Raw genomic sequence first — 25,321 nt, forward strand, 5'->3', positions numbered from 1 at the left:
AATTTTATCCGAGGAACGCCTAGCTGCCTGATAGCTGTGGCCTGTCTGCATTTGAGATGAAACCCAAGTAAAAACATTTTTTCCCAGTTTTGTGAAGCGGTTTGCTTGGCACACACTGTCAGGAAGGTTCAAGGATTTCTCCAAAAGCGTACAAGCCTCCCTACCCTTCTCGCAAAGCTATGCAGTGGTATCGATGCCTCTGCACAAAATGGTGCTGTGGCATTTTAAGAATTCTTCACTGCACTGTGAAGCACTGCGGTTAAGTGCGCAGTGAGGTGAAAGTACGCACGACCAGCTGTTAGCAGAATGTGGACATGTGTGTATGCGTTAGAACGTGACACTATCCCGAAGCAAAAATAAAAAACAGTGACGCCCCGAGCAGCGTCCAATCGCAGTCACAGGATGGCATGAAGTAAAAGCGAATGCAAAACTATACGATTGAGCTTTATTTCGAAAATGGCGAGCTTCCGATCGTCGTCATACTTGCCGAAGCAAGCGAGCACAAGTGTTACATGTTATTCAGGTTTGAGGAGGGCTATTTCGGTGATTGCTGGCAGAGCATGATGTACATCAACATGTTGCCGGCCGCCAGTACAAGCGCGTTTGCTGTAAGTGGCCCGTCGTTGACATCCATTCTGTTGGACGCGCTGCTAGTTGAAATTATCCCAAGTTCCAAATTAACGAGGTTCAAAATAAAGAGAATATACCTTAGCCCTAAAACTGCACGAAAATTGATTCTGTAGTCTATTGGTCAGGATTATTTAGGAGTGCAATGGTTGTAAGATTCTTGCTCAAGTTCATGAAAGAAAACTAGACGAATGACAGAAAAACAGCACTGGAATCGATTATAGCTGCTGTTAATTTCAATTCAGAAAGGCTTGTGCAACGAGTTTTTCACGAAATTTGCGACGGTAACAGCTTCAGGACAAACACCATGAGTGAACCAAATTGTCGTGGATGTGGATGCAGGGTCTTTTTGTATCGAGTGCCCAGTGTTGCTCAACCAACAGTAATACCCAGCTAAATTTGGCACTGTATACTTGTAATGGTCAATTATCGCATAAACTGCCGTTAACGTGCAGCTTGGCACAGCATTTCCATCCCTGCCTATCGCTCGTCCGATGAAGCAAGAGCCAGGCTCGGCCATGTCAGCTGCCAGCTACCACTTGCCAGCGCCATGCTCGCAACGCCAGTGCTGACGCAGCATTTTCGGTGAAAGGAGCCTGCAACACTACCGCCTTCAAACTGGCGGGAGCCTTCCCTCATCACCAACAAGGTGAAAACTGTGGTAGGCGGGGCGGGTTTGCAAACCTTCCTAACTTCAGAACATAAAGTAGTCATCCATGCTTTAGGCGTAGTGTTGGCACGAATGAAGAGGAACACACCTTCCAGAAGAGGCACCGGCAGTGGCGGCAGAGCAGCAGGCTGTCTGCGTACTCCTCGCGGAGGCCATGCTTCTTGCGGAGGCGGTGGAAGAGCCGCTGCCACCCGGGGTCCCCGTCAATCTTTTCGGGCGGCTGCCGGCGCCACTGCTCGACCAGCTGGGGCCCAAAGTGAAAAAGGCAGAGGCGCCGCCACACATGCTCCTCCTGGAGCAAGGCTGCCAGCACGGGGTGGGCCTCCCCACTGCGGGCGAGGTCCCTAAACAAGGACAAGGGCACAGCATGCATAGTACATTTTCAGGATGCAGCACATCATAGGAGAACCCTCGTCGCTTCAAAGATGCTGCTCAGGACAGCGCATAGGCTTGTGAATGCTTTCCTTTTTGCTACCTCACCAACCCTTCAATGAGGAATAGCCATATAAACACTGGCTATCAGTTCGTCTTGCGTCTGCTCCGTGATCTAGACCGGTTTGGCCTCGTCTCACATTCTGCCAGCCGTACCGGTTAGCTCAGCAGGTAAAGATAAGATTATTTCAAATTTAATTGCATTCAACTTACTGCAACCTTCTTTTCGCTTCCCTCACTCTATCTTTTTGCGTGCTTGTGCACGTCTCGAAGCTGCAAAGAATGAATCAGTTCCCTTGCCGGCCCTACTAGTCAGCTTTTACTGAATCATCGCACGGGCCCATTGTGCGCATTCATCATTCGATAAGGCGCTACTCATAAACATCAGCTTCAGTCCACACAAAGTGCCTGCTTTAGTTGTTAGCTTATCACTCATTATAGGTTGTAACCCTGGCTGCTTTTCTTCTTCCCTCTTTGAATTCACTTGAATTTTTCAAGGTGGAATGACTGGTAAAGAAGCCTGCACGTTCATATCCAACCACATTATACACACCCAAATAAACACAGTCAAACATCAGAATGCCATAAGCAAAGAGTGTTTAAAAAGGCAGACCGTTTTACTGAATTTTGGGGCCATAATTTTAATGACATAAACGAAAAAGGCCATGCCCAAAGGGCTGAATTCCATAAAGTTTTCAGTGTAGAGGCTGACAGAGGTTTTTGATGGAGATATTTATATTGTTGGATCTGCACATTTTGTGTCTCAGAGCTGGAAACCAAGATAAAGATGCCTAGCAGCAACTGCATGCCAGCAAAGTGAGCATCCAAAAACTAATGGAGCCCTCACTGACAGACAATGAGGAGGCAGTTTTAGTACATCGTAAGACCTGTTCATGCTTTTCTGCAGGTCTACCTCTTAAGATACACTGACTGAAGCCTCCAAATCCAGTACTGTCTCGCCAAAAACTGTGTTGCTCCTTCCCTGCATTCACCAATGTTTACTTTTTTCTTGGTACCTCCAACTCTAGCACGGCAGCTGTTGCAATCTTCCCATCAGCACCACCCACATGCTTCAAGCTTCTCTTAAAACTTTGCTTGAAGCATCAAAAACTTTCGATTTTTGAAATTTTTGATGAGGCATCTTTTAAACAGGCCAGCTTACCAAACAATGCACATATTGCATGCCAGACCCCCGATATCTGGCTTCTCCTTTGTAATGAGCGGTCCTTACAAAATTCATCTGCAAACGTCCCAACCTAATTACATACGTGACCCAACAGTCTCTTAAGTCCTCATAAATTCTTTCCACAACGTACGGCATCGCCTAATCTGATCGTGCCTTTTTGATTCAGTTGCAAACAAATCAAAGCCTATCAAAAGCAATTTCTTTTTTCAAAATACATGTTGTTCACAGTCATCATCATCAGCTATTTGTAAACAAAGATGGCCACGCCCGTGAATGTTCATGCTGGTATCGAGGAAGCGTCTGAAATGTTGAAGGAGCAAAGTGTGTGCCAGTGCTTTTTTTTTCCTTTCTGTCATGTCTTATACATGACGAATAATTGTGGATTGCTTCTTCAGAAGCCTTTGTGGGCTGAAGTCTGACAGTGCTTCAGTAAGAGAAATGAAATGCAATGAACTTTAGCAGTGTTGCCCAGAGCCTTTAATATATTTTATTTTCTGCCAAGAAATTTGTACTTGTGGTTTTCGCCACTGCAGGGGTTCAACTGTGCAATAAACACATCTGGAACAAAAGAAAATGCTGTACATGTAATTATAACTTACCAAAATGTGGTCACGCAGTAAAGCACCACAATACAGCCGAACCCGGTTATATCGAACCCGGATATATAGAATTTTGGTTATATCGAACTCACGAAATATCCCCTTGAAAATCCCATGTAAAAGTATAGGAAAGCCGCGTCATATATCGAACTCAATTTCACCGGTCGTTCGATATATCGAACTCCGCACCACGCACTGGAAAGTGTGCCTTCCCCAAAGATCGCATCATCCTTGGCCGTTTGCCGCGTGACGTTTTCAAGCCACGCGCGGAAGGAAAGAGGGGACAGTTGGGCGACGGCTGGTCTGGGCAGCGCCGCGCCCATTCCCCAAAGGCGCGCGCATCTGCAGTTGTCATTTCCCGTGCGCCAACACATGACGTTTGCAAGCAATGTGCATGGGTGTGCCCATTCTTTTGCCGAGCTATCTCTCTCCTTCAGCACGCGCAACGCATGCGCCAAGCCAGCTCAGCCCGTTTTCAGACAGACGGCGGACGCTTTCTCCAGCATGTGTTGCGAACCCTCTGCGTGCGGCGGCGCGGCAGCTGACGTGGCTATGGCGCCTGCGAACTTTAAGAAGCGGCAGCTCTTTTTTTTTTTTTTGCGAGAGTCATCCTTTCTTATCGTTGTGCTGTACGTGCGGCGTAGCGTAAGATATGGCGGCTGCGGACGTTAAGAAGCGGCAGGTTTTTTTTTTTTTTTTTTTTTCTTTTTTGCGGGGATGTTTGTTATTATTTTTTTACCGTTTGTCCTTGCATGTATGAATCGGCGAAAGCACGCGGTCAGCTGCTGCGATCATGACGCCCGCCCCAAGCGCGGCGTGATAAATCGAGGCTTGTGCCAAGCCATCACGGGCACTCTGCCAAGTTCGCTCCCCGCCACCGCAGGAGCTATCAAAAGATAAACGCGCCCTGACGTTATCGCTGTGCAGCATCTTGGCACGCTGCCAATGAGCTGTGGATGAGACGACTCAAATGGACTGACGCGCGTCATCAACATGCAAGCGAAAATGCTCGGGATTTCTGCCGCCGCGGCGACACAGGAACCGTGTTTTGAGCTGCCGCGGTGGCTCGAACGGCGAGAGGGACGCAGTTCCAGCAAGTTTGAAAATTTTCGCTCTGTCGCTGCCTCTCATCGCTGAGATCGCTCAGTCGCTTGCATGTGAGCGAGCTGGCCTTAACGCATTTCTTTTTTTCAAATTTTCGGGTGCAAAAGTGGAGGATGGGTTCATTATGCGAGTGGGTTGATTACGCGACAAATACAGTATCTTATTTCGCATCCTAAGTGCCGTCACAAGCAGATTTCTGTATATCGAATTATCGATATATCGAACTATTTCGCGATCCCCTTCGAGTTCGATATATCCGGGTTTGAGTGTAATACCAAGCTTTCAATACAGAGCATCACCCCGACTTCTCTGCGATTTCCTCTGCTATAAAAGTGAAAAATCCACTTTCTCAATTGCAACGCGAATAGAAAAAAGAAAGACTGGTGTTTATGCCATTTTAAAAAGCCCCATTTCATGGCCTCGGTGTTTATTTTTTCCCGAATACTGGCCCCTTGATTTTGTCATTACATACCGTATACACGCGTGTAATGGCCGCATGCATGTAATGGCCGCACCCCGAACTTTAGAATGAAAACTGGGAAAAAAAACTTTTAAAAAATTTCCCGTGTAAAAGCCGCACCACGAGTTTCAGGAAGTTGGGCAGTGCCGTCTACTGTGCGGTGCAAGAAATACGGAACGTTTTGTGGTTACTGCCGCCAGGTGGGGCCCAAAATCAAGTGAAAGCCAAAATGAAGTGCAAGGTTAGAAGTAGAATTGCCAATAAGAATTAAGAACAAAATATTTGAGGAAAAAAAAAGTCGAGCATGGGGGCAGCGGCCACCACCTCCGTTACAAAGGGGGCGCTCCTAGCCGCAGCGATGCCCGCCCGTTACAAAGGGTGAGGCCAGCAAATCCAATCCAATCCAATCTAAGTCTGTTCACTCCTCCGTTTTACAGCCATTTCCTCGATCGTCCGAAGCATATCATGTGCGATCTAGCAATAGGAACGCATCGCTGCCCTGATTTGTTCTGCGCTCGTGAGCTGAAGATTTTCTTTTTCCTCGATGGGAAAATACGTTAGTTATACCGCTCACTTTAAGTTGAAGAAGGAAAAAGAGCGACTAGACGAAAGTTCGGCATTGACGAAAAATGTGTACGGCGATGGTGCTCCCAAGATGCCCTCAGGAAAACAAATGTTCAGACGAACCTGAAATCTCTATGAGTTTAGCGGAGGAGGACGAGGAGTTTTGTGACAATAATAAAGGCAGGTACCACCGCAAATAATTTTTTTCGCTGTCTTTTTTCTCATGTAATCGCCACACCCCCCGATTTTCACCCCAATCTCGGGAAAAAAAGTGCGGCCATTACACGCGCGTATACGGTATATGCCTGTGGCTCCCAAATATCCTAGACTGTGCATGTGTCATTGCCATCACCTGCACTAATATGGTGCTACGGCCAGAGGTTCTTTACCATGACATTTTCTTTATTTAAGATGTGTTTTCTGTAAACAGAAAAAATAAATAAATAAGAGAAATGCACAGCCCACTGGTTATTAGATAATATCACGCAAGCGTCGACTACCCGACAGTGTAGTGCCGGAATAAGGGCATGGGTGTCGCTAGGGGTGACGCTCTCTACAGTAGCATAATAGATGTGCATGCTCCTTTCCTCTCCCTATTTCAGCTCCACTGAAGTCAAATGGAGCCACACATACACACCTGTAGTCAGCCAGGCGCAGTAGTACCTCCCTGAGCAGTTCAGGAGGCAAGTGAGGAAACTGAGGTGTGTCCTCATCTGGCTCGGGGTTGGAGAGGTCAATGTGCCGCTGCACCTCCCAGATGCGCTGCAGCGTTTGCAGGTGCTGCTCCCAGAGCTGGCTCGAGCCCAGCGGCCGACCCCAGCAGTGGTACTTGCGAAGAGTGCGCTCAAGGTCCTCCAGCAGAAGCTGCCGGCAACAGTGGTGTGTTATGTATGCGCACAACTGCAACTCTGTTTCTCATCCTGTAGCGCCATCTCTACGTGGCCGCCTCAATCCTAACAAGGCTCCAGACAGCGCCACCTACGTAACCGCGACCCAAGTTCAAATCCTGAATAAACCTTAGTTCCTTTTCTGTTCACAACTGGGCTGGTCCGTGTCGTCAGTCTCTCCGACATTAACCAACATAACATGGTGTCAGAATAACCTAGAACCCCGAAAATATGGCCAGTGTGTTTCTGCAACCACCTCCTCACTTCGAGCCCGGCGACAACCCGCATCAGGCATGGGAAGACTGGAAAGACGCCTACAACATCTACGAACTCGCATGTGAGTACGCCAGCAAGCCTCCCGCTACTCGCAAGGCCCTACTCCTCCATGTTCTCGGGCCCCGCGGCCGCCGCGTCGCCCAGACATTCCCCCCTCAACCTCCGAGCGCCGACGGCGCGCAGACGCCGGATCAAGTTACCTACCTCCTCGAGCAGTTCGACGCTCTGTACAAGCCATACAAAAACGTAATACAGGCGTCGGCTGTCTTCAACAGCATGCAACAAAAAGCAAACCAACCGTTCGACGACTTTGTAACTGACCTCCGGAGGCAAGCAGAAAAATGCGACTTTGGAGAAAAAGCAGAGAGGCTCATAGGGGACCGCATCGTTGTCAGAATTAGAGACGCAGCATTGAGGGAGCGACTTTTCCGTGAACGGGACCTCACGCTTGACAAAATAATTACAACGTACAAAGCAGCAGAGATTTCTAAGAAGCACGTAAAAGACCTGCAAGAGCCCAAGCTTGAAGTGCAAACAATCAGAAAAGATGGAACTCGTCAAAACAACCAGCTTCGAGGACCCCGCATTCGATCCCGCAGCAGAAGCAGCAACGCAAATGCTCGCGCTGTGGAACAACGCACAAGCCGCGCGCCTGTCCCGCTTACGGTCACAACTGTTACGCCTGCGGCAAATTCGGGCATTTTTCGAGCATGTGTAAACAACGCCAACGAGGCAGCAACTCAAGTCAGCGAATCGGGCTCCTTGAAGGTCCTCAGCAGCAGGATCAACAACAAGAATTCTTCCTGGAGAGCCTCGATCTCCTCAACGTAAACAATGCCTCAGAATGGTTCGAAACAGTCTGCGTGAATGGTCACAGCATCGGGTTCAAGTTGGACACTGGCTCCGACGTGAACATCATGCCCATGCATCAAATCAGAAACTGGCGTATGCAACCAGACATGAAGCCGACGCATGCACGAGTGACGACGTACAGCGGGCAGGAACTTCCTATATATGCTGAATGCCAACTGAAATGTTCAGCGGGCGAAAACTCCTGCATCTTGAATTTCCTCGTCGTCAAACAGCCGCTAAAGCCAATCTTAGGCGCCGACGCATGCAAGGCATTGCAGCTCATCAAAAGAGTACAGCCGCAGCGAACAACTGTAGCAGCATGCACAGCAACCCAGACCATAAGGAACGTGCTCAACGACTTTTCTGATGTATTTGAAGGCATTGGGAAATTGCCTGGGGTGTGCTCTATACAACTGAAAGAAGGAGTGATTCCTACGGTGTCAGCTCCACGCCGAGTACCCTGCGCAATAGAGCACAAAGTGAAGGCCGAACTGCAACGGATGGAAGAGAACGGCATCATAATGAAGGTGACAGAGCCTTCCGAGTGGGTTCACCCAGTTGTCATTATTCACAAAAAAGATGGCAACGTAAGGCTGTGTTTGGACCCTCGCAACCTTAACGCAGCTGTGAAAAGACAGCACTATCAGGTTCCAGTCCCTGAAGAGTTATTCGCAACGCTGAATGGTGCTAAGATTTTCTCTGTTCTCGATGCTAAAAGTGCATTCTACCAGCTGGTCCTAGACGAGCCAAGCTCGCGCTTGTGCACTTTCACGACACCCTGGGGACGCTATCGTTTCCTTCGGGTTCCATTTGGCCTTGCAACAGCTCCTGAACTTTTCCAACAAGCCATAGACAGGGTGTTCGAGCAGCAACCAATTGTCAAGCCCTATTTTGACGACATCCTTGTGGCATCAAGAAACCTTGAAGAACATGCGGGCGACCTGAGACAAGTGCTGACCATCGCCAGAGCCAACAACCTTAAACTTAACAAGGAAAAGCTCCAGCTGGCTTTGACGTCCATTACATACCTTGGACACCAACTATCATCCTATGGGATTGCTCCAGACCCAGCAAAGGTGACAGCCATCGAGTCTATGCCACTGCCAACAAACAAGCAAGAACTGCAGAGATTTCTTGGAATGGTTACCTACTTGACGAAATTCATTGCCAACTTTTCGGAACTCACAAGCCCTCTTCGTGAACTACTGAAGACGGATGTTCACTGGCACTGGACGCAACAACATACCGACATCGTCAAGCTCATGAAGTCAAGGTTGATTACGGCACCCGTTCTTCGCTATTTTGATCCATCAAAGCCCGTGACAATTTCTACGGACGCCAGCTCCTACGGAATGGGATCAGTCTTACTGCAAGAAGGCAGACCCGTGGCCTACGCTTCAGCAGCTCTCACAGCCACCCAGCAGCAGTATGCGCAAATCGAGAAAGAACTGCTAGCCGTCGTGTTTGCGTGTGAAAGATTTCATTACTACACGTTCGCACGAGAAGTGACCATACAGTCGGATCACAAACCTCTGATTGGCCTGCAGAATAAGGACCTGAACAAAATGTCACCCCGACTTCAAAGGCTACTACTGCGCCTCCAGCGGTACACCGTGACTCTGACTTACGTTCCGGGAAAACAACTAGCAGTTGCAGATGCCTTATCAAGAGCTCCCGATGGGTCAACAAGAATGGAAACAGCAGATCACGATCCCGGACTTGACGTTTCAAGTTTGGTTCAAGCAACTCCTAGCAGACTTCGCAAGATCGCTGAGGAGACATCACGAGATTCGACTCTTCAAACAGTAGCCAAATACATCAAAGAAGGATGGCCTCAAAAACTCGCACAGGTAGACAACAAAGTCAAACCATTCTACCATGTGAGAAGCGAGCTCTATACAACGGAAGGCTTCGTGTGCTACGGCCAACGCTTGGTTATACCAGCTGCATGCCAGGCAAATGTGCTTCGCACGCTCCACCAAGCACACCGCGGAATCGTTGCGTGCAAGGGTTTGGCAAACCAGAGTGTGTATTGGCCAACTCTAAACCAGGACATCGAGACTTTGGTCAAGAGCTGTTACATATGTCAATCACATCAAATTGGCAATCCACACCAGCCTCTATTGGACCGAGCCCTTCCTGATCGACCTTGGCAACAACTCGCCATGGACTTCTTCCATCTGCAGGGAAAGACATACCTGCTGATTGTCGATTATTTTTCCAAGTATGTAGAGGTTCGGCAGATGAGAACAACCACAGCAAGTTCGCTGATACAGGTACTGAAGGAAACATTTGCCAGGTTTGGCATTACTGTGACAATCGTATCTGATCAGGGACCACCCTTCGACAGCGACGAGTTTAGAAAGTTCTTCCGTGAGTGGGACGTGACACACCAGCCGTCTTCTCCCTTGTACCCCCTAGCAATGGTCAAGCGGAAAGAACAATACAGACCATCAAGGCTATGATGACTAAAGCAGCCGAGGAAGGCAACAACCTAGCAGTAGTGCTCCTCAACTACCGCTCCACACCAATACCAGGAGCAAAATCACCGGCTGAGCTCCTGATGGGTAGAAAGCTTCGCGCATTCCTACCAACACTACCAAGTGCATTGAAACCAAGCTTTCCAACTGAGGCTCAGCAGAATCTTCTGCAAGGAAGGCAGAAACAACAACACAAGCATGCTGACCTGCACACAAGAAACCTTCCTCCGCTTGTTCCTGGCCAACCCGTATGGCTCCGAAATAGCCGCAACTGGACAAAAGCCACCGTGGTAAATGTGGGCCCAGAGCCTAGAAGGTACGCCGTGAAAACAGACACCGGAGGCATTTTTGTAAGAAATCGAATCCACCTGCGACCTCGAACGGCGGAACGTCCTACTGCCCAAACTTCGCCGGAAGACTACGAGGTAATCGACTCAAGCACTCCTCAACAGAACCCAGAATATCCGGTCCTTCCTACCCAACCACTTCAAGTACCTTCTCGCCCACCTCATACTACTCGATCAGGAAGAAGGATCAAGCCTCCTGTACGTTATCCGAGCCCAATCAGTGGCTTCAGATAACAAGGATATTCCGTGTGCAACCTTCTCAATTTTTGTTAAAGAAGGGCGTGTTATGTATGCGCACAACTGCAACTCTGTTTCTCATCCTGTAGCGCCATCTCTACGTGGCCGCCTCAATCCTAACAAGGCTCCAGACAGCGCCACCTACGTAACCGCGACCCAAGTTCAAATCCTGAATAAACCTTAGTTCCTTTTCTGTTCACAACTGGGCTGGTCCGTGTCGTCAGTCTCTCCGACATTAACCAACATAACATGGTGGAAACAGTAGTCTCATTATCAAGGGCAAATGTAGCATGAATAATCAGTGCGACAAAGGATCGGAACATTATGCCATAAATGACCAATTTAGTAGCACTGCATGACTGTATACAAAAGGTAAAAATTGCTCGAAGACAATGGAACTATTATCATTGCTTGGGAATGTGGGGACAGAAACATCAACCGTGCACCCACAACACTTGCACATATGCCCAGTTCGGTCTTGACACGGCGAGTCATTTTTGGCCTAAGTACACTTCTCACGCAAGCCTATAAGCTTTCCTTCTCACAGTCAAGTCTCACATACAGAAAATAGTTTAGGCAACTCCACACCAAGTTATGGGACTGGTCCCTCGCATGGCTTCCTACATCTCTGTATTGAATTTCCCTTTATGAACCAAGAGTATCTTTCAATGTGACATGTAAACTAGAGGCCTTTCTTGAATTGGATACAGTAGTCTGCAGCTTCCATGGCCCATCACAGTTGGCAAATTACTTTCTAATCCGTTACACAGTTTATGCTGTTTAAGCAGCCGCGGGCTGTTAGCAGTGACTTTTATGTTCAGGGTGCTTCGCACCTTCCTTGCTAAATAAACCTATTTAATTTTACCAGTGCACCCTACAAGATGAAACGAACAAACCAAGTGTTAGTTTTGTAGTGGCCATTTCGAAGTCCTGCTTGTCCTCTCTTAAGTACAATAATGGAAGCTCCATGAATGGACGCGTTTCAAACTTATTTATGTTAAGACTGCTTCGCCGACAACTGCAAGCTCAATCGGCAAGAGCTCTGCAAACCGCCTCAAGGCATTTCAGGCAGAAAAAAACGGCTGTGCCTTCTTCGCACCTGGAGGATGTGAGTATTTTGGCGGCTGTCGGCCACCTGGGATGCCACCTCCTCGAGCATAGTGAATAGCACTCGACTGGCGCACCCGCTAAGCGTGGTCAGGTTCTCTGTGATCAGAAGGTGCAGCAGCTGTAAAGAGGGCCACAACACATATCTGTTAGACATATTTGCCACCCTGCACTGACACCTTTAGCAAAGTCCTTTCTGTCCTCCCTTTAAATATATAGTACTTTTTTTCAAATGACAATGTAATACCTTTGACCTGGCAACTGCTTTCTTCAGTTCATACCGACCACTGCAGCGTTAAACGTGAACTGTAAGACGCTTATATTGGTTAAATTGCTCGCTTATACAGGCTGAAATACAGCACACAGATAGTATACAAACTTCTATTGTTTTTAATGATAGTTTAGATAATGTATACTTGTCGAATTCTATCAGAATTCATTAGAAATCCGCATCGTCTGCAGCATTGGCGACCCAAAAGAAGGCTTACCAAGGATCACAAATGCTGCAGATGACGCGGGCTTCTAATGAATTTTGATCGAGTCAAGCAAGGAAATCATCCAAATTGGCCTTAAACACGATACACAGTTGTATGCTGTCCATATGCTGTATTTCAGCACGAATAATCAAGTGAGTAATCCAACTCAATCACTATACGGTTCGCGTTTAGTGTTGCAACACTTGTTAAAGCACAACGCTCTCTTTTTCAGACTGAAAATTGCCTGTGCATTGGAATGTATATCTGCCTTGGTGCATGAATACTGCAGAAAGCAACTAGTGACTTGCACAGAAAGAAGGAGGTAATGGGCAGTGCTTCAGAATGGAAAAGGACAAATACTCTTACGCATAAACTCACCTTGCAAATGTAGTTGAACCTCCGTACATCCTTGATGCCGTTACGGAAGTCTAGCCTGCGGAATGCTTCACTGATGGTGTTGTAGCCAGCAACCTGCGAACAAGCACAGAAAACTCGAAGTTATGGCCACAGGACTCGGAGCATGCTGAGAGCAGGTGTACTGGCCAAAACTTCTCAAGAAACAAACAAAAATAAAATAAAAGAGAGAGAGAGAGACCCACTGCTTCATTCCATACAGCTGCACAAATAATTTTTTTTTTGTTTCACATGTTTTGGAAACCATGCCCAGCTTTATAGAGAAAACATTTCAGACAAACGGCATGGTACAAAATTAAAAAAATAATGCTCATTGTCACATGGGTCTTGCCTTCACTGAATGTGTATGTGCTCTGTGGACACGGAATAATGAGTTAACAGTCACAGCTGTGACTAATTAGCAGAAATGTGCTGCTTGAAAGTATTTAATTGTTCCCTATATTCCCCATACTGCAATCCCAATCTTGAAGACTGCAACGATTTGAGACTAATCCATTTAGTAGAGTTTGGCAAAGACTAATTAGTCACACAACCGTGACTGCTATCTCATTATCTTGGGGCCACAGAGCCAAGCACGTGCTTGACTTTTTTTTTAAAGCTGTAAAGCTCCTGAAGCTCAAGGCAAGTTGAAATTGCTTTTTCTTGATGCCATTCGTGCCAAATCAAATTCATTATTATGCAGACAGCAGCAATGCTGTCTGCATAATTGTGTAGTCAGCAGAGCTGACTACACAATGAATGAAGGAATTAAGAAGGCTTCTCGAGTCTGTGCATGTATTTGCTGAAACTTATTGCATTCAACATGCTGCTCGTGCATCGATTTCAATGCAGATGGAAACACCAGAGCTGCTCATCAACAAACATTGCTCGCCACATGAAGTGACATTTCACTCAATGTCTATAATTAAAATCAGCTGAGTGGCATTTCTTAACATTGAGAAAAAACAAACTGTGTGCTTTGCTGGTCATTTAAACACTCTGTCTGTACTTATTTAGCGGAAATTATGCAAGGGAACTTTGGAAGAACATGCCTAGGCTAGCAAAATGTGAAAGAAAAGGCCTGCGAGTTAACCTGCCTCATCAGTATAGAGCACAAGCATCAATGCTTCTAATTTCAAAGATAACCACTGGATATTGACATGTCGTAAAGAAAAAAAAGACATTTTGAATATAAAGAAGCCAAGTTTCTTTGGTCCAATAAGTGCACGTAACAATGCACTTTATGTAAGTTCATCTCATCAGGCATTGCAAGTGATAAAAGGTGATCACTGACTACACCAAAAGGGTGCCTGCAAATATTTTTCAGCCCGTACAGACTCCTTAACCACTATGTGAAGAAGTGCAACAGAAACCGATCAGATTATTACAGCAAGCAAAACAATCAGTCGTGCCATAAATATCTAAATGCCATCCAACAATACAAGTACACACACATGTGCGCCCATACCCGGCAGTTTCTTATCATCAGCGTGAGAGATCGCATCACTCTTCAAAAAGCCAGAAGCACCAGTCACAGATAGCAGTAAAGCAACAGATTGCCACACGACAAATTTGGCGAGTACAAAAATATGGCCAACAAAAGAAGTAAAAACCTACAATTTACCAAAAGCTGCCAACGGAAAAAAATTAGCTGTGGTTTAGCTTACGGTTAAAACTAGAGTTATGAGCAATCTGCATGTCTGCGCTTAGGTTCGGCTTGAAAGTAAAGACATGGTTTTTGCACATAGTAGTTTACTCTATGGTTTCAGCTTAATGCCATAGGGGAATCACTTCACGTAAGAGTAGCACTTGCCTCTTGTCGTTGACCCTTTTAATTCAGGTGTAGAAGACTTCTAGTGCTATGACATCGTCTCTACGTCAAACTCTGAGGCACACCGTTGTCACAACGTTCGAATGAACCTTATGTCCTAGCAACTCGCTGTTGTCGTTAGCCTCTACCAATTACCGAGTTATCTGTCTTAGTACCACAAAATCTGGCCCGAAAAATTCAAAAATAACACAAGCACTGCATGCAGTGAAGTCTCGGAGATCCTTAACATGATATGAAACTGCAAAGAGCAATTAGAGAAATATAAAGCTCGAGCATTCAGCCAAGCGAAGTGGGAGGCAGAGCTGGCACATATGGGACTCTCTGAGCAGCACAGCCTGCTCACCAGGGTCCGGGAGACAGCCCAGGCCAATGGTATCCTGAACTGAGGAAACCACCCACGCTATTCCGTTAAACAATTAAAGTTCACTCTCTCTCTTATCTGTCTTCTTTTTTTCTTCTTTCTTCAAACAGGCATGGCGAAATGGCGAGACTGGCCAATGCAGCTCTCGCTACAAATATGTCGAGACAACGATGTGTGCCACTAACACTACGGATTTCAATTTACCAGCTTTATATCCTGTGATAGCTGCTAGCTATCAACAGAACAGAGGCTGTAAAATTTCTAACTGGTGTGAGAAGTATTACCTCTCGAGTACACTTGAGCGTGATCTGGCAGTACGGCTGCTGAGAGAGCCTGCGCTGCTTGGAATCTGTGTCCAGGCAGTCATCGGCACTTCCCGCTTCCCCACCGGCAAGATTCGGTGGAGATGACGGTTGCAGGTCATAGTCTGTGGGCTGTTCCAATGAGTCGAGGCTGAAAAACATGAGGGAAGTTCCCTTCATCACAAAATTGCATGCTTGCTATACAGCACCTCTCAAGAATGAATTACCCAGGAAAGGAAAATTAGTTCATTACGACACTCTATTGCCCACTTTAGAAAACACAATGATGATGCTACTGGCAATCCCTTTGCATGGGGAGATCAACGGTGCAAGACTGAATTATGCCAATTACACAGTGTGTCAAAACACAGTGTTGCTTCTGCGCTGCTGACTCTCAACTGTTTCTACGATGACCATTTATACAGCGTTGTTTTGCAGCAAGAACAAATGAACATGGTAGAATAAATCTGCCAGTGGGGAAACAAATCTGTGGAAGTTCAAATTTAATGGCCACCGCACGTTTATATGTTGAAGCCGTAGAAGAGGTTGTGAAACATGCTGTAGTGAAAGGCTCTAGATTAATTTTGACCAACTGGCATTCTTTAACACACTCCAAAAGCTATGCACACAGCTGCTTTTACATTTCGGCTCCATTGAAATGTCACCAGCAACTGAGCTCACAACAACCACATGCTCAGCAGCGAAATGCCATAGCCACTCACCATAGAATTAAGTAGTTAAATGCACTGACATGAACTGGAGAAGAAAAGAAAACCCTACAGGAAGCGCCCTCCCATACAGTAAGAAACAGTTGGCATTGCAGAAACCAAGAATGCAAAACTAAGAAAGTCTGAAAACAAAAAAAAGGACCCCTCCATTATCAAAGTTGGTTGCATAACACACTTACAGAAACACTGTGCTGATATGCTGAATGGTGAAACTTCATCTGGTGAATGCAATTGAATGCAGGAGAAATGCGAACATGTTACAAGTGCTGCTTTGCGAAGAGGCACCGACCATGCTAAATTTCACACCACATAAAAGTACGAGAATAAAATTCCTAATCTACTGGTGTGGAAATCCTGATAGAGGCTTGGGCATTCTAATAGTATGCCACGTCTTCCTGTGTTTTAACCTTAACATTGGGACACAAGCAGTGCTTAGTCTGGCTCCATCGGAGGGGGGTCTATAGTGATTCGAGCACTGGTGGAAAGAGAGGAAAAGAGAGAAAGCGGCTGGCTGCCTGTTTTTCAAATCGTTTTATACAAAAGGGAGAAATCATTATTTTTCTCCATCTCTGGTTTTCGAAAATGTGTTACTGGTTCTTACTTATACTCACTGCAAAACTGTCGAAACGATAGAGAAGAAATCTTCCAAGTACACCACTGACAAGAACAAAAAATTGCTGCCTGCTTTGTATTCATACAGTTCTTATACTTTCAAATTTGGGGGTGTCTCTGATCCCTCTTAAGTATTACTGGGGGGGCTCAGACCACCTGGAACCCCCTGACTTTAAGCCCTAGACACAAGCAAGAACTGCAAAAAGCAGCTAGCTATAACTGGTGCTGGCTTGTGAAGCCAGCATATGCAGGCATTTTCACCTAATCGCTGTGCACATCCTTTCCATGCCTTACTGCCGTTCTTGTCACGTCATCCGCTAAGTGGCTCAGTACTATCAATGTTGCACCACTTAACCCAATATTTTGGATATGATACCCAACTGTGATCACACCTGAGTGACGTAGTGGCGGTGGTAAAATATAGAACTGCTTATACGTCAAAACCTATAGGCGCATTAAATAACCTCCAACAGCTGAGATTAACACGCTGACCTTCCCTGCAGCATTCCTTAAGCAGCATGGGCTGCTACAGACGAGAAATAAGATACTGTCAGGTTGTTATCTCTATCACGTCGTGTGTACCATTTTTTGTATCACTTTAAACATTGCTGAATTTACGCTGGAGGGGTAGGTAGCTATCAATACACACAAAGACATTGAAAATGCCAGCTCACGCAGCATTTCATGTCACCACATGAGAAGCAAGACAGAACTGTGGTCACACCTGAGTGACGTAGTGGCGGTGGTAAAATATAGAAATGCTTATACGACAAAATCTATAGGCGCATTAAACAACCTCCAACAGCTGAGATTACCACGCTGACCTTCCCTGCAGCATTCCTTAAGCAGCATGGGCTGCTACAGATGAGAAATAAGATACTGTCAGGTTATCTCTATCACGTCGTGTGTACCATTTTTTGTATCACTTTAACCATTGCTGAATTTACGCTGGAGTGGTAGGTAGCTATCAATACACACAAAGACACTGCAATAAAAAGCCAGCTCACGCAGCATTTCATGTCACCACATGAGAAACAAGACAGACAAAGCCAAATGAAAGTAATCACGGCACTGGTAATACCAACAATTTTCTTTAGTTGCTTGCAAAGCAAGTTTAAATGCTTAAAGCAAGTCACAGAATGGCGACAATGGAAATGTTTAATTGACAGTCTGGGAGAGAAATTGACGTTGGTGGGGTCCCTAGCCTGGGGCTCAAGTAGCGCGAAGCAAATTACATTTTCTGATGTAATTTATTGCTGGCTTGTAATTTCCTACTTTTCATTTATAATGAAGCTCAGCAACCTAGTGTTTGGCACATGATGGCCTTAGTTGCCTATGTGCCAAAAAAACCCAACACAATAACAACAACAACAACAACAACAACATGATTTTGATGGTCCTATATCATAAGGTGTGTGTTATAATGTTGTATTTGTACATTACAACAATATTCAGAATCTTAGTCTTTAGATATGACTTTCAGAAGGTGAGTTGATAATTATATGTGGCTTATTGAAATGCTCGAGCCAAATAAAATTCCAGCAATATACAAAACAGTTCTCTCTGCTCTGTCGAGCGGTAAGAATGCAAAAGAGAAAACCCTTATCATAAACAATCCCTGTGCTGATAATGATAGCTTTGACAGGCTGTCAGCGACACTTCCATTTTTTATACATAACAGACACACTGCAGCACATACAGCATGAGTGCTGTGATGCTATATACCCTCTTGTGAATGTCTCTCGACCAACACAGTAAACCTTTATTTAACTTGAAAGAGCCAGGTCACTACCTTAAGCTGCTAAGGACACAGCAAGCGGATGATCTTTTTTAAGAGCATGAATACATTATATTCTCATCTCAGTTTCTCATCACGAAGCAATGGTGGCACCACTGTGAAAAAGAAAGTCTAAACGAAATATCCGCACAATCATTTAGCATATACTACGGTCTACATCACGCCCGCTTTTCAAAGCAATAACTGTAGGATCTCTGTTCACCAGACAACATTTAACCCTTTCTTTACTGTGCCTATTTGATTCATTCAATTTGGATGCTAGCCTAAAATAGCCTGTTTTGCACAATTGGGGCTGGTTGCGGACAAGTACCAAATTTAATATGTTGCAAAAGAGCTGTACTTCAGTTTTGAATTCCTCTCTTTAAGTCAGGTGTATGAGGGAGTACTATCAAACCCTCCGCCAAGCATGTCAACATGATTATTGATTCCAGCGGTGCTGTGTTCCAGGTGGCGGTCTCTCTCACCGAGTCAACTCAGCAATGGCTCTCTTCTTGTGGCTACACTCCACTGCACTCGATTTGTAAATCCAAGTGATAGCTTTGAGAGAAAAGATTAGATTATTCATCTGACTTTACCTGCTCAAACAGAGGTGACTCCTCCAGACTGCTCAGCTGAAACTATCGACAGGTCATCATCATCATCATCAGCCTGACAATACCCACTGCAGGGCGAAGGCCTCTCCCATATTTTTCCACTTTACCCAGTTCTGTGCTAGCTGCATCCACTTGGCCCCTGCGAACTTCTTAACCTCATCCGCCCATCTAACTTTCAGCCGCCCCCTGCTACGCTTTCCTTCCCTTGGAATCCAGTTTGTTCCCCTAAGCGACCATCGGTTATCCTCTCTTCACACTACATGTCCTGCCCATGCCAATTTCTTCTTGATTTCCATTAGAATGTCAGTAACTTGAGTTATTTCTCTGACCCACCCTGCACACTTCCTATCTCTTAATGTTACCCCTACCATTTTTTGTTCCATAGCCCTCTGCGTTGTCCTCAACTTAAGTAAAACCCTCTTGGTTAGCCTCCACGTTTCAGCCCCATAGGTGAGTACAGGTATCGACAGGTGTCCACCTTAACTTTTGTTTCTGCTGCTGCCAATGAGATTTGCCACCACCAGCAGTGAAGTGGATCGAGTTTTCTACAAGACAGCCTGAAGTCAACTCTGACAATGCGAAATAGACAAGTAGACCAGAATGCTTCGAGCAAGGACTTGTTTCTTTTACTGACGAAAAAGTTTAACACGTGAGATTCTGTAATGCTGAATACTCATTTTTGACAAAGAAATATATAAAACATATGCTTAGATCCTTATTCAACTTCTCAAATATTGTCAATCAGATATTTTTTGTATGAATTATACCAGCTTTTTTTTTTTTCTTCACGCCATCTAAAAGGACGCTACAGTTACACTTCGATATTCTGCCATAAACGAAGTGTTAAAATTTATGAATGACCATAATTGTTTTATGCACATCACCCTGAAATAACCTATTTTTCCATGGAAAGGGAAGGGTTAACGGAGTTGTAAATCGGGTACGCTGCCTGCTAATGCACTTATAAAATATATAAAGAACACACACATTTTTGTATGCAAAGATGGTTTGGTTTGTGGGGTTTAACGCCCCAAAGCGACTCAGGCTATGAGAGACGCCGTAGTGGAGGACTCCGGAAATTTCGACCACCTAAGGTTTTTTAACGTGCACTGACATCGCACAGCAAAGAGAACTGGATGGCAGTTGAGCTGTAGCAAGTATATATATGAATGCAAGTTAGCTGGCCACAAGCCAAGTCAAAGTGATTGCACACACACACACACACAAAAAAAGAAAGGCAGCACATGTCTCATATGCCACAGATTATTGAACTCGATCCACACTTTGTTAAATGTTCCACACCTTCATTACCACAGCTACTACTTAAGCGGCAAGATCTAGACCACCTCTGCATCAAATTAAACCCTCTGAAGAGAGCGCAAACTTCCAAGTGTTTAACCTAATCCCCCTACTCAATCATCGATATACAGTCCACCACAGCCCGCTCCGTTGAATGTACGAAACGAGCAAAGAAAAGCTGCCCTGGGAAAAACTGGCAACTGGCGCGCGCCCCAGCAACCGTGTGCGGCATACACACGCAAAAAGCCTACTGCGCGCGACGTGTTGACCTCGGGAGCCCGCGATTAGGCAACGGTTTCCGATTCGTCGTCCCGCGCGCTCGTCGCAATCGAGAGTCGTTTCTGAACTGCGCGCGCGTCTGTGGGAAAGGGAAATAATTAAATGCGAGCGATCGAAAACGCTTGCGCGTTCTTCGACCGCGGAAAAGAGCTCCGGTAGCAACGTAGCTCCACACACGTTGCGGCGGGCTTGTATATTTATACATATAATAGTACAGCGACTCTCTCGTCCGGTATTGCGTCCGCCTGGCTGGGCGATGCATTGGCGCACTGCCGCGTCGGGAAAAACGAAAAAGGAATAAAAACCAGTAACACCAAGAAAGAAAGCAAGCGTGAATAATCCTCGTGCACGGCTAAATAGGTCAGCGACTATAGCAGTGCCCGCCGTAGAAACAGGACTGGGTCCGCCAGCCAGGAAGCGAGCAACCCGTCCTTGCTAACGATGCGCGTTATTTTATTTTTTTCCGTCTTTTGCGCTCCGTTGGACCTCGCATTTGGCTCTGGGAACCTGCGGAAACGGTTAACAACAGCGATCTCTCGGATGTGACGGACTTGGGAAATAAGCGGGCTGTGGGAAAGAGAAAGAAAACGGACGTGGACTTCGTGCGCGACCGCCCATGAGAGCGTTCGCGGAACAGAGCGCGAGTAGCAGACGACGCGCGTCGAACACACAGTATTTCAAATCCTCGTTCTTAAAACTTGACGCTGCTCCACAACCTACGTCACTATTGTTCCATGAGCGACTCACCTACTTTTGTCAAAGTCAGGAAACAGTGATTGCGAAGACGGAAAATATATGCCTCCATGCGTGGCAGAGCAAAAAAGAGGTACGGACGCGTGTGACATGTTTGAACCTGCACTTCGTGTTTATTTATTTATTTTAAATATGATGACCAGAATGGCAGGTTCCCGAAATTGTCCAGCCGATCAAGCAAAACGTGGAAAACATAGAAACGGGGAAAGTTAAACTCGAAAAATTTGCGTGTCGACCAAGTCGGTGAATGCGCATCGAATTGCCGCACATATATACAACGATTTCAACCGTGACCACGAGGATGCGCGCCTCATTCTCATTTTTTTTTTTTCTTTTCCTTTGGCCATGCTCGATCATGAAGAACGCTGATTGCGCCTCCCAAGTTAAACAGCGGTTGCCAAGCGACTCGACTGCTGTCATCCTACCATGCAGCAGCAGTTGCCGTTGCGCTCGACTTGGTGCTAATCCCAAAACTTCTTTTCTCTGGTCTCGCGGTTGAAAGCACAAACAGGCCAGAAGGACCGCCCAAGTGAAAAATATATCAAGAACAGAGGCCCGTAGTTAGAACAGCATATCTGCCTTCGGACAAAAAAAAAAAAAAAAAAAAAGGAAAACGAACAGAAAATGCGGACGAAAGCTAGCGGCCCGCACATTTATGTACACCTAGTGAGTAATATAAAACGATTAAAGGAAAGCCTGGTATCTCTGCAAACACACTTTCAGACAGGCGCTGCCTGCGACAGTTCACTTGTATACATACAGACCGTGCCAGCCTTTGTCATTGCTCTAGAATAAGGCGCGCCGGCGCGAAAAAAGAAAGCACTTGATACTGCTAGGCTGGGCTGCGCGTTTCACGAACGAGGAACTGGCCTACTTTTTGCATAAGCAGAAGCTCTGCCCGACGCGCTGGAGCTACATTAGTGCGCATTAAGCAACAGCTGAGCCATTCAGCTGACGGCTTGCCGAGGGAGAGGCGAATAACCCGCCGCCGGAGCGTTATTTAGCGCTGCTCGCCTTTCTGACAGGGGCGCCCACCGAAAGCCGCCATCTTGACGGGATCAGCTGGCTGGCGCAACGGTTGAGGAGAGGGGATAGCGAAGAGCCGCTAGAAACGCGCTAGCGAGTCGTTTGAGACTGCCTATCGCGCGCTGCCTTTGTTTTTGTCGGGTTTAACGTCGAGTCGCGATGTTTGCGCGCTGGTGTGAAGTGCGCACGACGGACCCAGTCACGCCAGGCTCCCATACATTGTCTCGTAACCCTCTCTCCTCGCACTCACAGCTGTTTCAACCAATGCACACCTTGAGCAAAACAAAGGCGGACAACGATTGCAAGACGACTACCAGACTATCGCGAACGAGAATTATGCATAATAACAGCCTGTAAAGCGAAGGTAGACAGCGAACCACATTTTTGGACATTTTTTTTTTCTCCTTCGCCGTCTCTCTCTCGATCTCGGATGTCTGTCTGAATCGATACATGGCCTGTCCCGTTATTGCTCGTCCTTGGCAGAGACCCAGCGACAGACGTCGGCTCCGTACTACACACACGCGTACGCAAATAAGAGGCAAAAAACGCAAGGCCAAAATCGCACGCGCGGCGCAATATTATTCTTTCTTTCTCACCTCTCATCAGAGCAACAGTAGAACTCAAGGATCTTCTTCTTTTCCCAGCCTTCTTCAGTTTTCACCCAAGCTTCTCCCGGAGAACGCCAATCTCGGCCGATGAATGGCATCGCGCCGTTGCGTGAAGCACAACTGAAAAAGCCGCCGCTGCTGTTCGATGGATCCGTGCGACAGCGTGTTCAGAAAACAGCAGGGTCTAAGCGACTGTCGCGTGGCGTTTTCGCACGGAGAGACGACGCACCGCCAACAGCAGACTCACTAACCAGTCTACACTCGCAACAAAGAAAACCCGACGGGCACCTCGCGAAGAGAAAGAAAAGAAAATAAAGAACGAAGGCGAACTGAAATAATAAAACGGCGACTGGTCGTTCCCTTCGCGCAAACCTCCGCGCCGTCAGGACCCCCGTCAACTGCGCTGCGCGCTCTCCGCCAGTTTGTTGGTGCGTGCTTTTTGTTGACGGATGTGACGTCAAGGAAGTCACAAGACATTCGCTCGCGACATCACGCGGCCTTTTGAAAACGGAGCGAAACCGAAAGTGAAAACCGCGTCGCACGCGCTTAAATCCTGCGGTGTGCAATCGTCTTGATGCAATAAACGTGAGTGTTGTTATATAGTGGCTAGTGTTTGTTGGCATTCCTGGTCATAAACGTATCGACCGTTACTCTGTGCCCGTCTCTGTTACACGCTGCATATTGTCCTCAAGAGTGTGTATTTTTTTTTTTTTTTAATTGCGAGATGCGATGCGATGTCGTCGAGTTCATGTCATGAACGCGACGACACATTCATCTGCCTCGAACAAAATTCCAACTTGCGTCATCGTTTTATATTTTCACATCCTTTTCCGCAGCAAAATGTTGCGCTACGTACATTTACCTGTAAATGGCGCGGAGTTGTTACTCAATTAACATGAGCAGTCACATTATTGCCCGAGTCAGTCTGTCACGGCATGCAAAGGGGTCAATTTTTCCCGTCTCTCAATTAGCACAGGCACTAAAGCCGCAGCACCAGAACTCGCTTAGATCACTTATTTCGTTTAACACAAGACACTCGCGGAATATATTAACGGTCTCCGGAAATGGGCGCATGCAAAAAGGCTGATTGCTCCATCAATTCTCCAGGGGGAACTGCGACCTTCCCTTACTTCAGGTCCCTTCGCCTCCAACTGCTTGCACTTGAATATATTTGACAAATGCTTCAACTCTAGCAAGCTAAATCACAGCGAACCTGATACTATATAGTTACCGCTGCAGCAAGTCCTAAAGCATTTCGTTTGAACAATCTGAACCAATCGTACATCAGTTAAAGCCATTTATTATTATAACCTTTATTCATGTACATGATGTTCGAATCCCTGCCGCGGCGGCCGTTTTTCGATGGAGGCAAAAAGCAAGTTGCCTGTGTGCTTTGTGATGTCAGAGTATGTCAAAGAAGCCCAGGTGGTCAAAATATTTGGAGCCCTCCACTACGGCGTCTCTCATAGCCAGAGTCGCTTTGGGATGTTAAAACCTCATAAACTAAACGAAACCATGTTCACAATTAACTCTTTTAATGCAGCTGGTCACTCATGCTACAAAGCTACCTATTAAATATTAGGTCTTATACATATGTGATATCAAATACACCTCTACATAGTTCAAAATACGAGGAATTAGTACACTAATAATAATAATAATAATAATAATAATAATAATAATAATAATAATAATAATAATAATAATAATAATAATAATAATAATAATAAATTCTTATACCGTAGTAATTCAATACATAAATCAAACAAACTCAGACTTGCCCCTTACTCAAAATAGAGATCTGCAATGAAGCACAGTACCAGCTAGCATAGTTCAGGGTTGATGGGAACCTTCCCCAAAACCTGGATTGGTTTAAACTAGGTAACTTGCAGAGCAAATTTTATCGCAAAGCTGCCCCAAAGATCCACTGCAGCTGGATAATGATGCTACTGCTAAAGTCTCTGCCCTTACGAGCACAAATCCATTCTCTGATCAGCGTGATCCCCCACTACCAGACTACCCTCATGGCTCGTCAGATTTTTCAACAGCGATTCTCACACCGAAGAATATCTGAAAGTATCCAAAAAGCTGACACACACAGGGCAGGCAGCATATCATTTCCATGCTGTTAGCTGCTAATATTAAAAAAAAAAATGCTTTATTACATCCTGGATTGTCCAACCAGTTTTAAAGGGCATTTTTTACTCAGAAACATCTCAAAGTTAAACCTAAAAGACGATGCACCCGGCCCATTCAGAAGGATGACAATTTGCATACTGCTATACATTGGTGTTAAAATTAAAAAAGAAAAATATTCCCTACAACACAGCGCTAACTTGTTATGCCTAATAACAGATTGGCATAAGTGCTCATTCATTCTGTAAAATTTTTGTCATTAGCTGCCAAGAGGTGCTGTTTAGAGCAATGGAAGTGT

General features: G+C 46.0%; 1 protein-coding gene across 1 annotated transcript in view; it reads right to left on the reverse strand.

The window, feature by feature from the left end:
• Positions 1-23,325, reverse strand: part of LOC146179577 (F-box only protein 25) — a 31,287-nt gene extending 7,962 nt beyond the window's left edge. The window contains exons 1-6 of the mRNA XM_084579243.1: positions 22,876-23,325; positions 15,174-15,342; positions 12,683-12,775; positions 11,821-11,949; positions 6,280-6,506; positions 1,386-1,641 (exon numbers count right to left, since the gene is read on the reverse strand). Coding sequence (XP_084435369.1) covers positions 1,386-1,641; positions 6,280-6,506; positions 11,821-11,949; positions 12,683-12,775; positions 15,174-15,342; positions 22,876-22,985 — 984 coding nt within the window. The 5' untranslated portion in view covers positions 22,986-23,325. The remainder of the gene's footprint in view (positions 1-1,385; positions 1,642-6,279; positions 6,507-11,820; positions 11,950-12,682; positions 12,776-15,173; positions 15,343-22,875) is intronic.
• Positions 23,326-25,321: the final 1,996 nt, after the last annotated feature.

Source organism: Amblyomma maculatum, chromosome 9 (genome assembly GCF_055883805.1).
Source record: "Amblyomma maculatum isolate TAMU_Amacu chromosome 9, ASM5588380v1, whole genome shotgun sequence".
Taxonomy (NCBI): domain Eukaryota; kingdom Metazoa; phylum Arthropoda; class Arachnida; order Ixodida; family Ixodidae; genus Amblyomma; species Amblyomma maculatum.